This window comes from Erpetoichthys calabaricus, chromosome 3, assembly GCF_900747795.2.
Source record: "Erpetoichthys calabaricus chromosome 3, fErpCal1.3, whole genome shotgun sequence".
Lineage (NCBI taxonomy): Eukaryota > Metazoa > Chordata > Cladistia > Polypteriformes > Polypteridae > Erpetoichthys > Erpetoichthys calabaricus.
This window is the reverse complement of record NC_041396.2, coordinates 223,735,356-223,758,091: the sequence shown is the minus strand read 5'-3', so window position 1 is coordinate 223,758,091 and position 22,736 is coordinate 223,735,356. Positions and strand designations below refer to the sequence as shown.

General features: G+C 36.5%; 1 protein-coding gene across 1 annotated transcript in view; it reads right to left on the bottom strand.

The window, feature by feature from the left end:
• LOC114649428 (PC3-like endoprotease variant B) overlaps nucleotides 1-22,736 on the bottom strand; it is a 534,722-nt gene that overhangs the window by 8,831 nt on the left and 503,155 nt on the right. The window contains exons 12-13 of the mRNA XM_051924671.1: nucleotides 21,216-21,385; nucleotides 14,251-14,427 (exon numbers count right to left, since the gene is read on the bottom strand). Coding sequence (XP_051780631.1) covers nucleotides 14,251-14,427; nucleotides 21,216-21,385 — 347 coding nt within the window. The remainder of the gene's footprint in view (nucleotides 1-14,250; nucleotides 14,428-21,215; nucleotides 21,386-22,736) is intronic.

Here is a 22,736-nt window from a genome sequence, read left to right as displayed (position 1 = left end):
ACCAATCAATCAGACAATGTCTTGCATCACTGCTTCCGCATTATGGACTGGGAAACTTTCCAAATTGCTGCCGAAAATAATATCAATGACTATTTGGAGTATGTAATGGGATACATCACTAAATGTATCGACAATGTCATACCTTAGGTTACTGTACAGACTTATCCCAACTAGAAGTTGTGGTTTAATGGAGAGGGTGTGTAATTTCATTCAGATGAGATGACCTCAGCAGACTTAGAAAATTGTTTTTAATGGTTATTTTATTGTGTCCCAGAGAACCACCCCTTTTCCACATTAAGAACAACTAACAACCAACAGGACTGTTGGATGTGTGAAAAAATGAATTTGACACATTCAGTCTTATCATCCATTGTCTGTGCTTCAGGTTTATACAAAGTACAGTTCTAAGGATTTCTGTTTACTAAAAAATCTGAACTTTTGTGGTATTCACAAAATATTATTGATACTGAAAGACAGGCACCTTGTCTGGTGGAAATCTGTCTGATTAGTAGAAGTTTTGGAACAACTGGGGGTAATGACATTATTTCTTTTGTGGATCAGTTGAAAGAAGATGAGGACTGCTGTAGCTATGAAACCCTAATATTATTTTTCATTCAGGAGTCTCGATAACAAAAAAAGCGACCTCTTCTAATTGAGGGTACATTGCATGAAGATGTAACACAAGTATCCTCTGTTCTATTAAGCCTTTACCAATAGTGCCCTAGTCAACAAATGGAATTTTACTTTCAAGAGGATTTTAAGACTTGGCAATTGCTAGAAGAAACCAAGGCCACAATATCTGAACTGAAATGTAGAAGTTGTTCTTAAAAGGAATTGCCCACAGGTGTCTGCCTTAACAATCCTGAGAAAAGATGGGTGTTTCTCCCTTTCTTCCAGCTTATAACAGTTAGTAAAATAAATCTAAAGCTGCCACAATAAAAACACATAATCTTCTCTTCCAATCTGTAACATTTAAACTCATTATGTCTATGGAGATGGGTAATTCCTTCTTGGTACTTAAATCACTGACTAATATTTCATTAAATTAGCAATAAACTATAAAGAATAGCTCACTATTTCACTGGTACAAAGTAATCTGGTTTTTGTGATGTTGCTCAGACTTTGTAAGCATACTTTTCTCCCTCATTTTCATCCTTGATTTTATTATGAACACCAGGAACTGCAGGGTGTTCAAGAGAAGATGAGGAGAAATGATCAAAGATAGAACAGGCAAGATCTTAGATGTAGGACTGGCAAGAAATCAAAATGCTGCGAGAGAAAAAAAAACAGAATCAAACAACAAAATCCAAATTGCAATAACAGTAAAGAAGTAAAAACAACAAAGCAAAAAATGCATAATACTAAAATCTTCTCGAAAATGCCTTCTATCCTTCACTACTGCAAAAATAAGGTTAACAATCTAAAGTGAAGATTCTGGAAGCTGTGTGCTGCCATCTTACATAGGTGAGGGCCAAATTTGTCACATCACTGACAACCAAACAATATGCCTGCACCAATGCATATATCAACACAAAAAGGTGGTGACTACACCAAAACAGCAAAAAATTGTAAATGCCAGAATACCTATAAAACATTTGGATGACAAAAATCAGTGAAAGGAATCTAAAATGAGCAAAAACTCAACCTAGAATGCTCAAAACCTAAATTTACAACAGTTCTAAATAGGGAGAAGTGATGCACTCACCTAGTTTTAAGGTAATATGTTGACTGGGTCAAGGTTCATTCCAGTTAAAAAGTCCATTTACTGCTTATACAGTAAGTTCCTTGGTTTATCAATGTGGATGAAAATTAGGGTTTTTTCTTTTAAAACATCTTTTTTTGGTTGAAGGAGTCAATGTCAATCCATCCTTGATTAACACCTCTTTTATTTGATGAAACTCAGTAAGTAAGCTGACAAAATGTTAATGGAGCTCCCATTCCTTATATTTTAGAGCACAAGTGTTCTTATCAGCAGAACCGTATCTGTTTAGACACTCTTGCTGCTAAAATGGTCTTGCTTCTTGTTTGAAGTACCACTGAACAACTAAATATGTGGCAGTGCTCATTTCGTCTTGTAGCTTGTAATGAACAGAAAAGCAAAGAATAAATGAAGACAACAAGCTAAGTTGGAGTATAAGTTTAGTTAAAATATAAAAATACTCCAGAAAAATATGTCATACTACTTCTCATGATGTTACCCATGCTCAGACTGTGACTTGAATACAAATCTGGGTTACCTGAAAACACGATGCTGAACAGTAGTAACAATACATCAGAACAGGAAATGAATTCCACTAGAGTCTGATATGAATTAGGGAGTGTTACAATGAGGGGAGCTCCAAAAGCTAATTAGGGCCCACTTGCACCTTTCTGTGCATTTACCATAAAGCATCTGCTTCAATAAAATATAAGAAAAGAAATAAAAAAGAAATACTGAAAGACAGAGAAGCAGTAATCTGTCATGATGTGCAAAACCTTTGTGATAATGTTCTCAGAAAAGGAAAATTCACAGCATTGGAAATGTCTGATGTGACACAATGAGAAAACTAACAAGCCATATAATTAAATGATGTTTTATCACCAGCAAAGAATGTCTTCTGATTTAGAAGTCACTGAAGCCCTCAATCAACTGAATGCGAGAAGCCATAGCCTAGTCCATAAATAACTGGTCATGAATTAGGACTGCCTGACAGTGAGAACACTTAAAAAGGTCCAACTGTTCATCTGTCTCTAAAAGGCATATGTGTGAAGCGTATTCAATAAGGTGAACTCTAGTACTACCTTTTAAAAGATAAACAAAACATATTCTAAACTGAAAAAAAGCATTTATATAACATTTACATCATATTAAAAAGTATAAAAGTTGATATATATTGGTACGCATTGAGCTGTGCACATTGGATAATCCACTCATGGTAGTTTCATGATGTGTGCACCATTTATCCATCCATCCATCCATTTTCCAACCCGCTGAATCCGAACACAGGGTCACGGGGGCCTGCTGGAGCCAATCCCAGCCAACACAGGGCACAAGGCAGGGAACCAATCCTGGGCAGGGTGCCAACCCACCGCAGGACACACACAAACACACCAAGCACACACTAGGGCCAATTTAGAATCGCCAATCCACCTAACCAGCATGTCTTTGGACTGTGGGAGGAAACCGGAGCGCCCGGAGGAAACCCACGCAGACACGGGGAGAACATGCAAACTCCACGCAGGGAGGACCCGGGAAGCGAACCCAGGTCCCCAGATCTCCCAACTGCGAGGCAGCAGCGCTACCCACTGCGCCACCGTGCCACCCGTGCACCATTTATCCATCTAGAATTAGGGCTGCAGATACTGTATGATAACAGAGTCAATTCACATAATAAGGTGTTCAGTTTCAACTGCTCCCTGTGCTTTCACTTGCCAATATAGCTTGAGTGTGTCATCAGTGGTTGGAAATATAACAAGAGCCATTCAATTCATAGATTTCCTGAAAGATTCAGTACAGTCTGTAGGAGCTCAAATTGGTGTAACATCAAAAATAAGTGAAACGTTATTGCTCTTTAGGAAATGAGTGTCCTTCTACCAACGTCCTAACTGTTTGGTGTCAGACCTTTTAAAGCACATAATTTTTTGTACTCTCTCTTTTGAAGTCATGCAACCAGTGTTTTACACAACATACCCAAATACAATTTCTTGGCAGTAATGCCACAATCTCCAGCCAACTTCCCCAAATTTAAAACTAAGTAAACTATTCTGTCCTCCTCTATTAGGAAAGAATATCCCCTCACTAGCTGTTTTACTGTTTACATTATTATACCTTTTGGAAGATCCCAAGTTCATGGTTGGTCTAGTGGGTCACTTTACAAAGCCATGATATTATTCAAAATACTAACACCAATATGAAATAAAAAGCTCCATTTGAACAGTTTGAAAAACAATTAATTTAAAAGCAAGCTCTTTAAATAGATGGCCACTGATGTTAAACTGTGCGCACTGATTTTTCTTTGTTGCTTCTCTCTCTTTTAACTAACAAGACAGCTAAAATAGTTAACTACCTATTATGATGAGGTCATTTATATATCCATATACAAAATATTATAGTATAAACTGAGTTTTTGTTTATTTTTTACTTTATTTTAATGAAGTTTACTATCCTTTTTGGAAGTGCACTATTTTCTTGCTAAAGGATTGTACAAAATGTGATGTACCTTGTTGTTTGTGTAATGGATTTAATTTATATTACTTTTATCTCCATAAATGTGGTTGAACCTACAGCTTTCAAACTGAAAAATTATGATACACCTGAAGGGTATAAAAATGTATAGTTGTGTTTCTTTCAGCCTTTTTAATGTTACATTTAGTCTGATTTGCTGCTACTTCATATGGGAATGACCCCCATGTTTGATGTTTATGGTCCAGAAAAACAGACTGGCTGCAACGCATAGTGAAACTTAGTGAAACACTGAATGTCCTGTCCACATATTATTGTACAGATATGTTTTCCATTTAAACACTTACATTTTAACACATAGCACATTATTCCTTTGATGTTGCATGATGAGAATGAAGGAGATGGAGGAATATAAATTTTAAGCCTAAATATAGGTGCATGTGAAAAAAGTACCTAATTTATTACTAATTTGTCATCAATCTTTACTTCGGAAAAGCATGTAAGCTTTTTGGATGTGTCAAAAAAAATCAAGTACATTAAACATTTAAGTAATGCTCTACAGCAGTGTTTCCCAACCTCGGTCCTGGGGGCACACTGTGGCTGAAGGTTTTTGTTCCAACCAGCTTCTGTTTTTAATTGGACTCCTGGGCTAATTAAGTGAACTGTGCTTTGGGAACAACATAGAAATTAGCAAACTAAGTTTGGTAAATATATATATATATATATATATATATATATATATATATATATATATATATATATATATATATATAATATATATATATATATATATATATATACTGTATATATATATATATATCCATCCATCCATTTTCCAACCCGCTGAATCTGAACACAGGGTCACGGGGGTCTGCTGGAGCTAATCCCAGCCAACACAGGGCACAAGGCTATATATATATATATATATATATATATATATATATATATATATATATATATATATATATATATATATATATATTAAAATGTACCAAGCAGTTATATGGGAATAATGTATTTTTTTCTTTTTAACAATATTTTCATTCTACTTTTCTAGGTGTTCTAATTGTTTAATTAATCCATTATTTACTAATTAGTGGGTCTGATGCTAAAGTAGTTGCAGCCTTTGATTATTCAGTGCTGTTTGCCAGCATGTCTGCTCTGCTCATTTTTAATTGTTATTAATAAGATACAACGAAGGGGAAAAACTGCACAGAGAAACGGCAAAATAAAATGAAATCAACAAAAGGGAGTTAAGCATTTAAATCTATAGCAAAAGCAGAAATATTTCTAAATGTCTTATAAATGTAAAAAGTCATGCTGCTGTGCTTTTCTGAATGTAGAATAAAAGAAAAAAAAAGCCAGCTAATTAAATGAGATCAGTGCTATCAGGTGTTGTCACTGATTAGGAATCTTGTTGAAACAAAAACCTGCAGCCACAGTGGGTCCCCAGGACCGAGGTTGGGAAACAGTGCTCTACAGCATACTGAGGTGGTTATAATATTGTCATAATATTTGCTGGCACCAAGCAGCAAACATTTTGAAAAAAAAAAAAATCAGAAACGTTTAAAATAGAGAAGTTTGGAAAAATTGTAATAGAAGCTAAGATCAATAGTTAAAAAATTATTTCAGTAAGAACAATTTATAAAGCATCAAAGACACAAAAGGAACAGTAACTGAATGAAATTAAAACGGTAAATTAAATAAAATAATTTCACTGAGATTTTTACATGATAAGAAATAAATGCTGTGCATGTTAAAATTTAAAACATAAATGTTAACTTGCCTTAGGCACCAGGTGGGTTAAAAATGAACAAAGCCCTAGGGCCTGATGAGATTTTGGTACCAATAATAAATAACAGTTTTAGAAAATAAATACCAGTCATCACTTAAAATGGGAAAAGTGTTAGTTGGCTGGAAAGTTGCAAATGTGATTCATATATTATAAATTGTCTGTGTTTTGTAAAATAATAGAAATTTAATTCAGAAATGGACTAGGAGGCAATTTACATAAGAACACTTTTTCTAAAACACAACCTGAACAGTTTTAAGAATGAAAGTTCTGCCAGATAAAGGTATTATTTGCCAGATAAATTTATTAATTTTTATATTATTGTTTGGGAAAGACCAAAGTATATTCTACAAAATGTAGTCAGCAACTCCTCAGATGTGGTGTGAGAAATGCTGAAAGTAGATGTCTTAGGCACCAGTGGTGACTAAGAAAATCAAATAGCAAACTATTCATCATGGATGGACATTAGACACTGAAGGCAGGCAAGAGGAGAATACTCCTCTCCACATGAAGTGCAGCAGTAAAGTTGAGTTTTTTCATGGGTTTGTACATGGGCTGCTAATTACTGTGAACTAAAATTGTGACACCTGTGGTTAAACCAATGTTAAAATGGATAGCAAATATGAGGAACAAGGAAAAAGAATTCTGAAAAGCCAATATTCAGAAATGATAAAAAATGCTTCTTAATTTTAAGAACAAGAAGGGTAGCAATGACCCATAAGAACCAAACCTTGGAATGGAATTGCAATTACAGAATGTTTTCTTCCACCAAACAATGCAGGAAATCAATTAAAATAGTAAATATCAAGTTGTACTGTAAAATAAAGAGAGATTATGATTAACTTTATTAGTGTACTAAAGAGACTGAATGCTCTGAGCATTTAAAATCACAAGGTAACCAAATAATATATATATATAGCAGGTCTAAAAGCTTGTGGTGAACAGTAACCAAGTGAATAACTGACTTAAGGGTATGTGTTAGTCTAACTGCCTATAGAATTGTTTATGTCTCTTTAAACAATATACAAGTCAGACCAAAGAGGTGTTCCTGTGCAGAAAAAAACTTGTTTATTGGCCAATTTTAAAAGGAGTTTTTTATACTAAAGTGGCCCTTGATGATGGGAAGGATGTTCAATGTGATTTCAAAGATTGAAGACCAATTCAGAAGGTCAGTGGGGTCTACATGGAAAGATATTGCTAGGAACCTGGTACCCTATTTTAAAGATTGTTCATTCTTATTTTGTTCATTATTTTAAATGATGTACAGTACAAGTTATGGTAATTAATAGGTCTGTGCTATATGTCTTGATTATCAAGTGTTTCTAGAGTTTAGTTTCATGTCTGTACATTATTATATATTGTGATGGATGGCAGGCGATAGTTTCCGGCCCTCACCCCCAGGCCGCCAGGAGGAGCTCTCCCGACAGCATGGATGTACCCCGAATTCCAGCAGGGCCTCATGGACTTTGTAGTTTCTATGCACAACCCTGCTGGATACCTTGGGGACCACCGGGAGTCGCTGTAGGGAGGGTGTTGGACTCTTACATGCCCTATAACCTGGAAGTACATCCTGGTCACATGAACAGGAGAAATGACGTACTTCCAGGTTGAAGAAAAGGACTTTTTCCCTGACCCGGAAGTAATAAGGACTTGTGGACTGTTGGGCAGGAACACCTCCGGCTCAGGGGGTATAAAAGGACTCAGGGAAAGCCCAGACACTGAGCTGAGCTGGGAGGAAGGGTGGGGAAGTGTCTGGGAGAGGAGGATTAGTATTGTGGTTATAGAGAGAGTAATAAATAATAATTATACTTTTACCTCGTGGCTGGCGTTGTACCTGAGGGTTCAAGGGAGCTCTAGCGCCCCCTACGGCTACAATATATATATATCTATGTACTGTATATAGTTGGATAGAAATTATATAAACCTATTTCTACTGACTTTTACTATTGTTTTTCTTTAATTGTGGTAGCATGCAATTGTTAGGGATGGATGGTTTACCTTTGGCCTTGGCCTTAATTTTAGAAAGCATAACTTATTAAGAATTATACATATTCTGCAATCATTACAGTATTCATTTTGAAATTCTAATAGTAAATGTAATATTAATGTCAAAAAAAAGTATAGGTGTGAGATATAAACCACAACATGTTTGGTATAAAGAAACATTTTTGTTCACGCCATTTGCTTAATATGCCTTTTATTCAATTCAATTCTTTATTGTTATGTGTACAAGTACAAGTACCATGTACAATGAAATGCTTGCTTGCATGTGCCCCTGCAGACAGTGAACATGGACCAAAGAAAAACAATAAATAAATGAATATAAATAAGTAAATAAATAAAACCGGAATCCTAGGAATAAATAGAGACAGTGGCAGAACTATATGTGCAGGTAGTAGTGGAGGTGACACAAGGTTACTGATTGGTCATGAGTCTGATTGCAGTTGGGTAGAAACTGTTCCTGATCCTGTAGGTGTGTGTCCAAATGGACTTTAATCACTTCCCAGATGGGAAGAGGGTGAAAAGTGGCAGTGCAGGGTGGCTGGGGTTCCACCTGATATGGTTCACTTTCCTGAGACAGCGTGTAGTGTAGATGTTATGGATCACGGGGAGCTGTGTGCCCGTGATCTGCTGTGCTATATTCACCACATGCTGCAGAGATCTGCAGTCCTGAACTGAGAGGTTGCTGTACCAGGATGTGAAGCATCTTGTCAGGATGGATTCCACAGTACACCTGTAGAATCTGCACAGGGTTGTTGGGGACATCCGTACAGTGTCCATTTTAGGACATCCTCCTCCCTCCGAAAAAACTCCATCCTTCCTACTACCTTCGACAAAATATTCCTCCTCCCTGCGAGGAATCCCCAGTCACCCCTCCTCCCTCCTCTCTCCTCCCTCCTCCATCCGCTCTCAGTTCTCCGCTGTCCGTTTTCCGCCATCCACCCTCCTATCTCCGTCATCCGCCTTCAGCTCTCCATCAAACCCCACACTCCCCCCGCCCCCTCATCGACATTTTCGTTAATGAAGTGACGTAATACTTCAGCTCCACCTTCTTCACAAGTTCATTAACCATGCCGCCCGCATACAAACTTAAAAGGTTTAAATAAAACAGAAATATATACCTTTATTTTTAACTTCCTTAACTTGTGGAGGGTGTATCCTGTAGCAAAGCCCTAACTTTTTTCACGAAAGCCCCTTTCAGTCAATAAGCCTTAAAAACAGGTGTAAAGATATTGACAACAAGCAACGCAAACCCACCAAGACATGGAATCGTTTAAATCAAGGCGCTGTGCTACCTTATTCCAGATCGGTCCTAAGGCATTCATATTTTTCAAAGCAGTTCTGGTTTCCATCTGCATCTGTAGCTGAGTTGAAAAACACCATCCCATACTATTAGTTAACGATTAACACATTTCTATATGTATTGTAAGCATACAATACAACTGATAATATGTTGCGCTTATTTATCTGGTGTACCGACATTTTTGCGTGGTTTGTGCCCTTCAGAATGAAAAAAGTTTGCATTTACCTTTTTAATAAAAGGCGAGCTTTTAAGCCTGAAAAATCACACCGTAAATGCACACGTTTAATTGCACATGTGTTAATATGTATGCTTAAACAATATTAAAAGACACTCAACAATTAACGTCATTTACTTTCGTTCCCACGTTTGAGTCGTGCTGTAAATTCTTACTGTGAAATATAATTGACAAATAATTTGGTTAATGAACTTGTGAAGAAGGTGGAGCTGAAGTATTACGTCACTTCATTAACGAAAATGTCGATGAGGGGGCGGGGGGGAGTGTGGGGTTTGATGGAGAGCTGAAGGCGGATGACGGAGATAGGAGGGTGGATGGCGGAAAACGGACATCGGAGAACTGAGAGCGGATGGAGGAGGGAGGAGAGAGGAGGGAGGAGAGAGGAGGGAGGAGGGAGGAGGGGTGACTGGGGATTCCTCGCAGGGAGGAGGAATATTTTATCGAAAGTAGTAGGAAGGATGGAGTTTTTTCGGAGGGAGGAGGATGTCCTAAAATGGACACTGTACATCCGGGCCTCACTCAGTCTCCTGAGGAAGTAGAGGCATTGTTGGGCTTTCTTGACCACTGCCGCAGTGTGACTTGACCATTTAAGGTCATCAGTGAAGGTGACTCTGAGGAACCTAAAGCTACTGACCTGCTCCACAGCCTCACCTCCGATGTAGATGAGGCTGTGCTCTGTATGAACCATTAATGATAATGGACACCCCTGTTTGTTTCTACATTCTAATTTGAAATAATCTAAATTAATAATATTTATACAGACTGAGGTTTCTCGAATAGAAAAAAGCAAATGAATTCATGAAGATATACAAGGATCGACCCGAAGCTGCATAGTACAGCAAACGGATATCTCCATTCAACTCTATCAAAAGAATCCAAAGATAATAAGACCTCTGGAAAGTCAGATTCTCCAGGAAAATATATTACTTTAAACAAAACAGAAGATCAGACACTTTAATAAATCCAGTTTGACCTTGAGATATTACAGATGGAAGCTAATTCTCTGTTCTTATAGCTAAAACGTTCTTCAGGATATTAACATCATTATTTAAAAGTAAAATAGGTCTATAAGACACTCATTCTACCAACTTCTTATTTTCCTTTGGAAAGACAATGATTGATGTTTAACATAATTTTATTTTGTCTAGCTTCAATAAGAATAATGGTATAAAATTCCACTGGGTAACTGTTTGTGCTTGCAACTTTTCAACTTTGCAATGAATTTATAGAAGCTCAGATAGCCTCACAGGTTTCTCAAGATTCTCGCCACAGTGAGCATCAAGCAGTGGCATTTGTTTTTTATCAAAAAACTCCTTGGCTTAAACTTCACTTTATATACACTGTGAGGAATATAACAACTTACTGCATAGTATTCCTTAAATGTGTTAGATATTTCTGTGTTGATCACTAAAATTGCATTTCCAAATTCCTCTTTATGTAATTGTTGTGCTAAAATCTAACCAGCCTTTTCTCCAAGTTCATAATGTAGGTATAGTGACTTAAAGATAAGTTGCTGTGTTTATTTTGTACTCAAAAGATTCAATTCTGATTGTACAGGCATCATTTTCTTGTGGAATGCTTCATTGGGCAATCTTGTATATTCCTAATCTGTTATAGAAATGACAGTAATCAGCTCTGATGCCCTTCTAGTCTGCACTTTATCTCATATGTTTCATATAAAAAGAATTTGCTATTTTAGAACTGCTGTAGGTGTTTCCTAGAGAATCCCTGCAACAATTTCTTGAGAAACATTGCTCTCTAATAAAATACCAATCTGTGTAAAGATGAATTTTATAAAGTTCTCATCAGTTAGCATTAATAAATTAAATTGCAAATTGTGAGTTGTAATTGGGAACATAATGATTTAACCCAAAAAATGGTCAGAGATCATAATAATTTTATATACATAATATTTCATAGTGGGTAGTAATTTTTTAGCAATAATAAAAAAGAAATAAAACATTCTAGAGTAACTGTGATGTACTAATGAAAAATTAATATTCGCTTAATTTTGGACATAGAACTATTCACTGGTCAAAAATATTATGATCTTTAATAAACTATGAATCTACTGTAGCAGTTTCAGATGTTATAGTTACAGTTGCTGAAGACCTATGTAAATCTGGATTTACTCTGCATTTAAAATCCCCAGGTGTTAAAAGCTTGTGAATATTCAAATTGGAATGCAAGAATCTTAGGTATGAATTCTCTATTATCCATATTCGGAGTAACTATAATAGCCAGAATTAATTTAGATTTGTATGTATAGTGTATTCCCATCACCCCTACAAATTACCCTTAATAGTTCAACCTTGTATCAGCTACAAATGTAATTCTTTTGTGAAAAAAGATTCCTACAATTCTGGTCTTTTTAGAATAGTTCACTCTGTCTCTTTTGTGATCCTTACTTTTTAAAGGAGTCCCCTGCAAAAAAATTAAAAAAAAGCTATCTCTGCCCTAAAGAGGTAAGGTATTAGAGAAATTTTTCCTGTTATGATTATGCTTGAGACCTTATAATGTTACAGGTTGCAATTATATATTAAGGCAACATTTAGGAAAGTTTCAAGTTCAAACAGACTCTCTACATTGTTAAACTAGGAAGGAAATGAAATTAACAAGAATTCCAAGATGCTTTGTGATCACTGAGACTTAGTTGTTATACAAAGTTAATCATGCTCTCATTTATTCATTTTTCATAACTATATGGGCCAAAATAGTATTTTTCGTGGTGTATGTTTAAACAGAGTCATCTAAAAGTTTATTTTTCATAAACTATATCCTTATTTTGCACAGAATATTTACTGCATAGTGCTGTGTCACGCATGCACGTCCTCACAAGTGGCGCAGTGGTAGTGCTGCTGCTTTGCAGTAAGGAGACTGTGGAAGATTGTGGGTTCGCTTCCCAGTTCCTCCCTGTGTACCCTTTGAGTACTGAGAAAAGCGCTATATAAATGTAATGAATTATTATTATTATTATTATCAGAGGTTCACCTTCCTGACTCCTCAAAGGCAAGCACTACTGCCCAAAGACACCGGGGGTGCGATTGCTAACCACCTTGTCCCTTTTTCCACCCACAGCCTAGAGAAGCCACCCAGTGAGGGCAACTAACCAAACCCCTTGCAGTCCAGGAGCTTATAAAAAGAAAGCACTCCTGGAAGGTGAAGGCACACTTGGAAAACGACATCTCCTATGGGAAAGAACTCTAATGACAAGTACTGTATTACAAAGCTAATTAGGAAATAATTGCCGATAGCTTTATTGATTTCTGTTTTGTTTTTTGTGCCATTGAATGCTTATTTTAATCCTGTATAAAAGAAGTAAACAGGTTGGCCTGGTTGGCACCCCAAAATTTTGCCTGAGGGCGTGTGGTTACAAGAAATCGACTTTTACTTTTAGTCTGAGAATTATTTGATGAATGTGTTATTTGCAATGTTGTATTACCAATGATTATTCATCACCAAGTTATTGCAGTTTATGCCACAATTACATTTATATGGCAGCAGCCTTCAATATTTTCCTTAACTTTAAAATATACAATCTACCACATGAATGAATTTAACCTACAGTATTGAAGGAAAAGACACTGAAAAAGTTGTACAAGGGGTAATTTCTCCCTTGTACAAGTTGATCAACATGAAAAAGTAATTTGTTAGTGGCTTTTCTGACTATTATACTAAGTAGTCAATTATTAATATACATATATATATATGCATATTTGCATATTAGCAGCTAGAGATCCACAAAAGGAGAAAAATGAATCACGTATCATAAAGTAGTTTTTATTCCTGAGCTTTCAGCCCCTACCAGGAGCCTTCATCAGAGGATAATGCTTAGACTTACAAGAATCAAAGGCAATATATGGTATAATTCGTTAGGGGGGTGGGGAGATGGGGGTTTGGTACAGGTCGTAACATTTTATTTATTATGAACATGTTCTACTTAAGTATGCATATGCTGGGTTTATGTCCAAATGTCTGTTCATGGTGTTTTTGTCTGATAGCCAAGATTCAGCCAGTTCTCTGGCACTTTTAGTACTGGCCTTAAATCTTACTTGTACCTTGTCCCAGTTAAACGTATGTTCTGTTGATTTTGTATGCGTATAGATCTGTGATCATGAGTCCTTCCATCGGCGTTGCGATGTTCCTGTATGCGAGTTGCAATTCTTTTTGATGTTTGTCCTATGTATACCGCTGGGCAAGAACTGCACGGCAATGCTTGATTCTTTTCATATCCTAGAACAGGAGCACTACCTTAATAAATGATGTACAATTGACAGCATATTGCAAGACACTGACTGCATCATTATAAAGCTGGACAATGCATCTCACTCAATTTTGTTGAATCGTGACGCAACATTCCACTTTGTTGCACCCCCTGAAATGCCATTTCACTCCATAGGTTAGGAACACGTAGTCTAGACAATGAGAAGGTTGCATCAAGTTAAGTAACTAGATGTTTTCCAGAATGTCTCCTTCCTTGTATTTCTTGTATAATTAACATTCCTTCTACCAATAGCATGTAAGCATCCTTATCAGCCTTCAATTTAACTAAAGATAAATTAGCATTTTGTTATATTAATGTAAACGATTTATTAGCTGAAGAAAACAAAATTATTTTAAATAAAATTCCTAAATAAAAAAGAAATAATGAATATGTATAACTTGAACAAAACATTAAGAAGCATTTCAGAAAATGGCCAAAACACATGTAAGATTATATATATTATTATTTCAAAACATGAATGATTTATTCCTACCTGTACAGAAAGCCTGCTGTTCTGTGACTTATATTGAGACCACAAGATTTCAACTTTATCTCTCAATGTATTCCACAAGAGTTTTAAGTGAGGTCCAAAATTGGATCCATCTGTATCGTCAAATTCAACAGGATCAAATGATTTAGCCATGCTGGAAAAATTCTGAGATTTTAATATCTGTGGTAAGAACAAAATAATAGCATAATGATTCATTTAGTCATTACTTTCTTTTTTAATGTTTGTAATACTATTCTATTGTAATACAAGTCAAATCTTGAGTTTTTGGCTCTATCGCACATTGCTGGTTTTATTGTACTGTGACCTAAGTTGTAAAATCAATTTAAATCTGCTATAAAAGATAAACAACTTTCCTCTGTCACTTCATAAATGTCAAAAAATTAAAAGAATCTGCAACACTTTGTTTTACCATTTCAGAATAGGCACTGGTACCACTTAAAACATTAGAAATTTATGTTTTTTAAATAAAAATAAATAAAATCACGTTTCATGTAACATTTGTTTGTTTTTTTCCTTTGGGTCATTATAGGACAAAAGAAAAAACCTTATTTTGTTTTTCCATAATTATACATATTGATAAGAGGAGAGAGAGAGGTTAGGAGCACGCACTGATACCCACTACATTACAAACCAACTCAGGATCCCAGATTAGGACCCGAGTGCAGCCATGACAATGGATGACACCTCAGCACCACACTAGTTCAGATGGAGTGGAACAGTGTGAGGTTTTTTATGGCGGCTGGAGTGCAAACTCTGCCACCAACCCCCAGGTTTTTCCCTACAGTTTAAAGGGCCTACATGCAGGGCTGGATGCAGATTACCGTCATACCCAGGATGGAGCAATTGCAGGTTAAGGGCCTTGCTCAAGGGCCCAACAAAATAGAGTCACTTTTGGTGTTTATGGGATTCGAACTGTGCAAATCCCTAGCCTCAGAGCCACAACTCCACCCCAATAATATAATGTAATATTGATAAGATTTCAGTTAAATCTGTTAGATACATATTATAGTTTAGTTAACTACCTATACTTGCAGGGAAAATTTGCACAAATTTGCAAACAGCACAGTGGCAAAGCTGTTAGCACTGCCCTCTCATGGATCCAGCATATTGGGTTTAAATCCTGTGCCTGGTCATTGTCTACATGCAGTCTCCAAGCTCGCTTTTTGTCCATACAAATTTTTCAGTTTTACTCTCATGTCCCCAAAGACATTTATATTAGGTTCTTCTAAACTGGAACTAGTGACAGACTGGTGCCCTGTTAAATGGCTGGCTTCTGCCTTGTTTCCAGTGCTACCAGGAAAGCCACTTGTCCCCTAAGACCCTGTGTTATATTAAGTGGGTCTGAAAACGGTAAAAGATTTGACAATAAGTATGAGGAGGTAGTATAGCTACTAGAATATCTTCATTTTAATTTTTTCTTAGAAACAATTCAAAACATTAGCTGGAAAATGTACTTCACATATAATATTTTTCTTATCATCAGGATAAATGACCATTCTTATATGCTCTCAGCATTTTCATAAATGGGAATAAATATATTGTATAAAAGAATCTGCTGTGTTTTTCCTCTTGACAGATAACTCTGTACATTCTGAAAGCTTTTATGAAAAGTCTCCCAGCAGCAAATATATAGCATTGAATCAATGAAGAGCACAGTATTTCCTAAACAAGTCTTTTACCACTGTAATTTTTTTACATTGTCTAACAATCAAATAATGCCAAAGGATAAAAAGAAGCTTTGTCTCAGCTTGAGAGGCCTATTTGCTCCTTAGTTGAGAATTGATTTATCTATTTTTCCTTTTTCCTTTTATTTCAGATCCATATAGGAATGCCTCTGGGATGGACATCATGCATCACCTTTTCTTTAAAATTCACACAAAACATAACTGCCTAATAATATGTTAAATTGAACGTCACTTTGATACTATGTAACCTACAGGCTTAGCAATGGCAGAAGCATATATAGTCTGGTCTGATATGGTTTCATGTACATTTGTAAAGTATTGCATGTATTTTAAACAGAGTGATGCTTCTTTGAATTTAGGTATTTATTTTTTAGGGATTTCCTTATAATAAAAGCCACCTAAAAATAAAATTTTATTAGCAAGTAAAAAGCAGTGGAAATTCTATAATGGAGTAAATACAACCCCAATTCCAAAATAGTTGCTGCATAAAATGTAAATAAAAACAGAATGCAATGATTTGCAAATCTCATAAATCCATGTTTTATTCACAATAGAACACAGAAAACATATCAAATGTTTAAACTGAGAAAATGTACCATTTTAAGAAAAGAAGAAAGTCATTTTGAATTTGAATGGCAGCATCATGTCTCAAAAAAAGTTGGGGCAGGGCCATGTTTACCACTGCGTAGCATCCCCTCTTCTTTTACCAACAGTCCGTAAATGTCTGGGAACTGAGGAGACCAGTTGCTGGACTTTTGGGAGAGGAATGTTGTACCTTTCTTGTCTGATATACGAATCTAGCTGCTCGACAGCCCTGCGTCTTCTTTCTCGTATTTTTTATTTCATAATGCACCAAATGTTTTCAATTTCGACAGCAAGCAGGCTAGTTCAGCACCCAGACTCTTCTACTATGAAGCCATGCTGTTTTAATAGATGCAGAATGTGGTTTAGCTTTGTCTTACTGAAATATGCAAGGCCTTCCCTGAAAGAGACATCATCAGGATGGAGCATACATTGCTCTAAAAAAAAAGAAATCTGTGTGGCCCGCATGACAGATCCTAGTTAGCACTAAACTTGTACAAAATGATTACTATCGTTTGTGATTGAATCATTCTGCATCTTCGGCGTTACTTATTGACTTTTCTTAGTTTTGCCTTCTGACAAAAGCGCGTTTTCCCATGGCATTATGGTACCGGAACCGTCATCTGCTAGTATAGCCACAAGCTTTGTCCAAAGTTAATGAGCTGCAACGTCGCAACTGAAGTGCTAGGCTGCAGCAGCCTGGCAGCAGGGGCGGCCTTACGCATGTGCAAACTGTGCACCTGCACAGGGCCGCCACGCCAATATATACTGAATATAAAACAGAGAAAATAACGACACAGATGATGGCAATGTGGCCGAAAACCATTGTGTTTCTTGTTAATTAGTATGCTGTATTTACTAATTTCGCTCGAGTCGAAGCAGTAAGCTATATGTAGTATTATAACTTTCTGCCGTAATGAGAATATCATGGGCCGCCACTTGGTTTTCAAGTTACGGACACGCACATATAGAAGCGTGTCATGAGCACGAGGCGACTATGCAGTGTCCGCAACGAACGTGGCCATCCACCGTGCATAAGATACCATATTGACATTAGTGGGCGAAGGGGCCACCGATTCTTTCTCTGCCCAGGGCTGCCCCGAGCCTAGAGCCGCCCCTGGCAGGCTACACTACTGGCTGGGCTGCTGAGACTGGCCACTGGGCAGAACTGACCATCACGAGTAGTAATAGCTCGCATATTTTCACATTTTTTGCTCTAGTTTTATGTAATTTTGTGCTAGTATTGTAACGAACAGTTAGTGCAGACTACAGCTGAAGATCTAAAGTGGATGCAAGAAGTTGGTGAGTTGTTTATTAACACATTTTTGTGATTTTGAGTTTGTAAAATTAGTGTAGGTCAGGGGACTTTTTGCATATCGGCTTATTTTACAATATAAACTTTGAAGTAATCTTAGTAAAGTAAAATTTAATTTTTGGAGGATTTGTTTTCCAACTTGAATTACTGAGCAATGAATTCAGTGAGCGTTTTCGTAATTTCAGTTCACATGAACAGGACTTTGCGCTGTTTATGTCACCATACTCTTACAACATTGAGAATGCGCCTGAGAATAATAAAAATGGAATTGATTGAACTGCAGTCAGATTCTATTCTGAAGGCAAAATACAACGAAGTTGGTGTGCCAGGCTTGTATGCTTACCCTGCCACCCTTGTATGTGCAGATCCGTAAGTTGGCATCAAGAGTACTGTCTATGTTCGGAAGCACTTACCTTTATGAGCAATTGTTTTCGTTAATGAAAGCTACCAAAACCCCACATCGCTCAAGACTTACCGTCGAGCACCTTTCATCCCTCATAAAAGTTGCAGCTGCACAAGATTTCAAGCCTGATATTAACGAACTGGTTACTAACAAGAGATGCCAAGTGTCAGGACAAAAGAAATAGATCTCACACTGTAAGACACCTATATAAGTGATGAATATAATATAATAATATAAGGACCTAGCTAAGAGGCTAAGATTCTAATTCTACACTGTTGTACAGATATTGTATGGAAATAAATTGCTTTTCTTTAAACTTTAAGTGTTACATTTTTTAAAGTTTTCAGTATTGGAAAGAAAGCTACAGTAACTTTGTATAATAGTATTTGTTACAGTGCGGCCCGCTGACGCACATATGGCAGTCGAAGTGGCCCACCAATGGTAGTGAGTTTGACATGCCTGCTCTAAAACCTTTATATATCTTTTAGCATTGATGGTGACTTTCCACATATGCAAGCTGCCAATTCCATAGGCACTAATGTACCCCCATGGTATCAGAGATGCAGGCTTTTGAAATGAGCGCTAATAGCAAGCCGGAAGGTCCCTCTCCTTATTAGTCCAGAGGATGCAGCATCCATGTTTTCCAAAAATAATTTCAAATTTTGATTCATCTGCCCACAGAACAATTTTACACTTTGCCTCAATCTATTTTAAATGAGCTTTGGCCCAGAAAAGACGGTGGCATTTCTGGATCATGTTCATATATGACTTCTTCTTTGCATGATAGAGCTGTAACCTGAATTTGTGGATGGCACGGCAAACTGTGCTCATAGACAATGATTTCTGGAAGTGTTCCTGAGGCCAGGCAGTGATTTCCATGACAGTATCAGGCCTGTTTTTAATGCAGAGCCACCTGAGGGCCCGATGATCACAGGCATCCAATACTGATTTTTGGCCTTGTTCCTTGCACACAGAGATTTCTCCAGATTCATAGAATCTTTTAATGATATTATGTAATGTAGATGATGAGATATTCAAAGTCTTCACAATTTTACACTGAGGAACATTATTCTGAAATTGTTCCACCATTCAGTTTGTTGCAGATTGGTGGACCTCTGCCTCTCTAAGATACTCTTTTTATACCCAATAATGTTTCTGACCTGTTGCCAATTCACCTACCACTTACTTTTCCAGCCTTTTGTTACCCCAGTGCCAACTTTTATGGAATTGAGGTTGTAGTTCTAATATGAGGATTATTGTCTATTAATTATAATAATTATAATGCATTAAAATAATGATTAAAAGTAATAATAATAGCTAGCTGCTCTACCTGTAATAGAATTAATTTTAAAATATTTGATATCTCTTGTCTTCTGTAATGTTAGCATTCCTTCTATGCCTTTTTTCAGTATCCTCATGTATCTCAGCCTCTCTTGCCCAGAGTTCCCCCTCTCAAGCGCATTCCCATATTGACTGCTTCTCATTCTTTATTATTTTGAGGCACTTTGTTTGTCTGCTTTTTGACCACTGCCAATAGTAGACACCCCACCCCCCCCATGATCTGCTGTAAAAAGATCCTTTGTATTCTTGCAAATAACTCCCATCTTTGAAGTCGACTCTCTGTGTTCCTCCTATGATTGTCCTCAGTATCCTTGTGTGTCCCAACCTCTCTTGCCTGACACTTCCACTGTGAATTGCGTTTGACAGAGCAAACAAAGCAAAACTGACCAATTACACCAAAGTCAAACTGACCACTCATATTGCTTGGAGGGACCAGACACACACACACATACACTCTCACAGTGGAGTTTTTTTTATGTAGTAGATAATAATGGTAACAGCCAACAGTCATCATTTCTAATTATTCAAAATGTCACTTACAGTATACCATCTTCTTTAATGCCAAAGATGAAAAAAAATACAGGAAAGAGAAATCAACAACAACAAAATATTATTTTCAGACTCACACAATCCAATTTAGTGTTTCAAGAGACCAGTGCCACTCCTAGCCAAATTGGGCACAAGTTAGGAATGAGCCTTGGATAAAGCCACATCTACACTTGCAGTTACAAAGGGCCAGTTAAGAGTTGCCAAGTAACAACATCAACTGGCCTTTGTGATTGTGGGAAAATATCTGAAGGAAACCTCACACCGACATGGGGAAATGTGCAAACTCCACATGGACATCTAGGCACTGAATTTGAACCAAGGATGCTGGATCCGTGAGGCAGGAGAACCTGTGAAATTTTGCCACCATCCAAGAAAAATTAATATTTTAAATAGTTGAATATTCATTTTTAATAATATTGTAAAATGAAAACAGACCACTGAAGCATACCAACACAACACCAGACAGTGAGAGAACAACTCAGAGAGATGGCTACGAATTGCTTTGCAATGTCAGTTTTCCTTTGCTACTTTGTATAGTTCCTGCGATTATTACTGCCTTGTAAATTTGTGTAAATAAACACAACATATTTGGGTGTGTTGCAATGCCCAGGATTTAAAGAGCAGACTTATTACAGTGATGTTGTGTCAACTGTACTTCATATAATAAATGTTTTTTTCCATTGGGTGATAGAATAGTTAATATAAAATGAGATTAATCATATTTTATTGTTGATAATTTTTGTTTTTTTCCTTCGCAGGCACTGAGACAAAAGTAAAATAATGCTGCCCTGAAAATTAAAAAAAGTGATCATTTTTCCAAGACTTCAATTAAAAAAACTTGCTATTTAAAGAGTGAAAAATAGACACATACAGATTCTGTTACAGTAATCAGAATTGAAGGAATACTACAAAGAAGCTAATTGATTTACTATTATTTGAGACATGGAAATGTATGTAAATTGAAAAGGGAGTGCTAACTCTATTTAGTTGCAGCTGAAAGACGATGCAATGCATTAATCTTCACTTACAAAACAAAGTGTTCATAATCATTTTTAATAAATACACATCCTACCTTTTGTTTAGGCATTACAGGTATGTCATTCACATTGACCTTATTCCTGTTCTCAGCTTCAAATTCCTCTTGGATGAGATCTTGTTGAGTAGTCTGACTTTGTAATTCTTTTCTACCAACTTTGAGTTTAAAAGAGACGCCCATGGAAACCAGAGTTTGTAGTTTTTCATCTGCAGAAGTAAGCAGTAACTGAAACAATTAAGATACACATCACAGGGCCAAGATTTATCTTGTTTTTACTTTTGTAATTTAGAAAACTCTGTGTACCTCTATTTATTTTTCATGGCATTATATATATACCTGTATATATATATATATATATATATATATATATATATATATATATATATATATATATATACTGTATATATATATATATATATATATATATATATATATATATATCAGTTCTCGTTTAACACATTATTTCCACCAGTTAGAGTGGTTTAAAAGTTAACAACTCCTCAAGGAGCAGGTCAGCAAGTCATCTCTAGAGTAACAGGAAGCACTGGCAATCCCCAACTCCTACCTAGAAAGAAGAAAGTTGTTATAGTGGATTGCTGTTTTTATGGGTGGCTGAACACAGGTTAGCATAAGCAACAGGGAGTCTTGTACATCATGCTGACAGAATGGAAGACAATTCCCTTTGCAGAGTGTTTGAACAACTGTTGAGTAGGCCAGTTTGGGTCTACATGCCATTATATTCATTGTAACAAATAACATGGACTAGAGTAATTAAAGGAAAGCTGTCAGCACGAGGCACAGATTGAATGGCTACAAGAAACAATCAACAATGTAGTGTCCTTTGTGTTGCTACCTTAGCTTTGTTCGTGTGCTGGTAAGACTTTAGAGATCAAGAAAGATGAACACAGATTTACAGGACCTCGGCTGTGATCTGTACCACACAGATACATTATATTTAAAGCAGAGGTTACTTGAAACACTGAGAAAGGAGACTGGCCAAGGAGTAATATAAGCCGTGAAAAGAATAAATAAAAAGATTCTGAGAAACTGTAAACCAAGTGCAGATGAAAAAAATGACTTACTGGGAAGAATGTCTAAAGGGAAAACAGGACAAAGAAATAGTAATGGTCTGAAAGTGGATCGCTTTAAAGAAGTAACTGTTCAGAATAAAAGCCCAAGTTCTGGAATGTTCCAACAGTGTATTTTATTGCAAGTGCAGAAAATCTATTATTTCCAAGATATGAGGATGTCTATTATATAAATATGCATTATTTATAAAATAAGGACATCCTGTGAGACAGTGGTTAGTATTGTTGGCTTATTGGGGTCAATCCCCCTCTGGCTCATATAAATTAACTGTGCTGGGTGGTGTGAGTGAGTGGCCACAGCAGTGGATTGATGTACTGTCCAGTATAGGTTCATTTCTACTAAATAACATAGCAATACAATCCTGACATTGAATTGGATCAGGATAGTTTATGTTGTTATAATCAATTAAGGGAGCCACCTTGATTAGCCCTATGGCCTCACAATTACAGACCCCTGGGTCTGAATCCT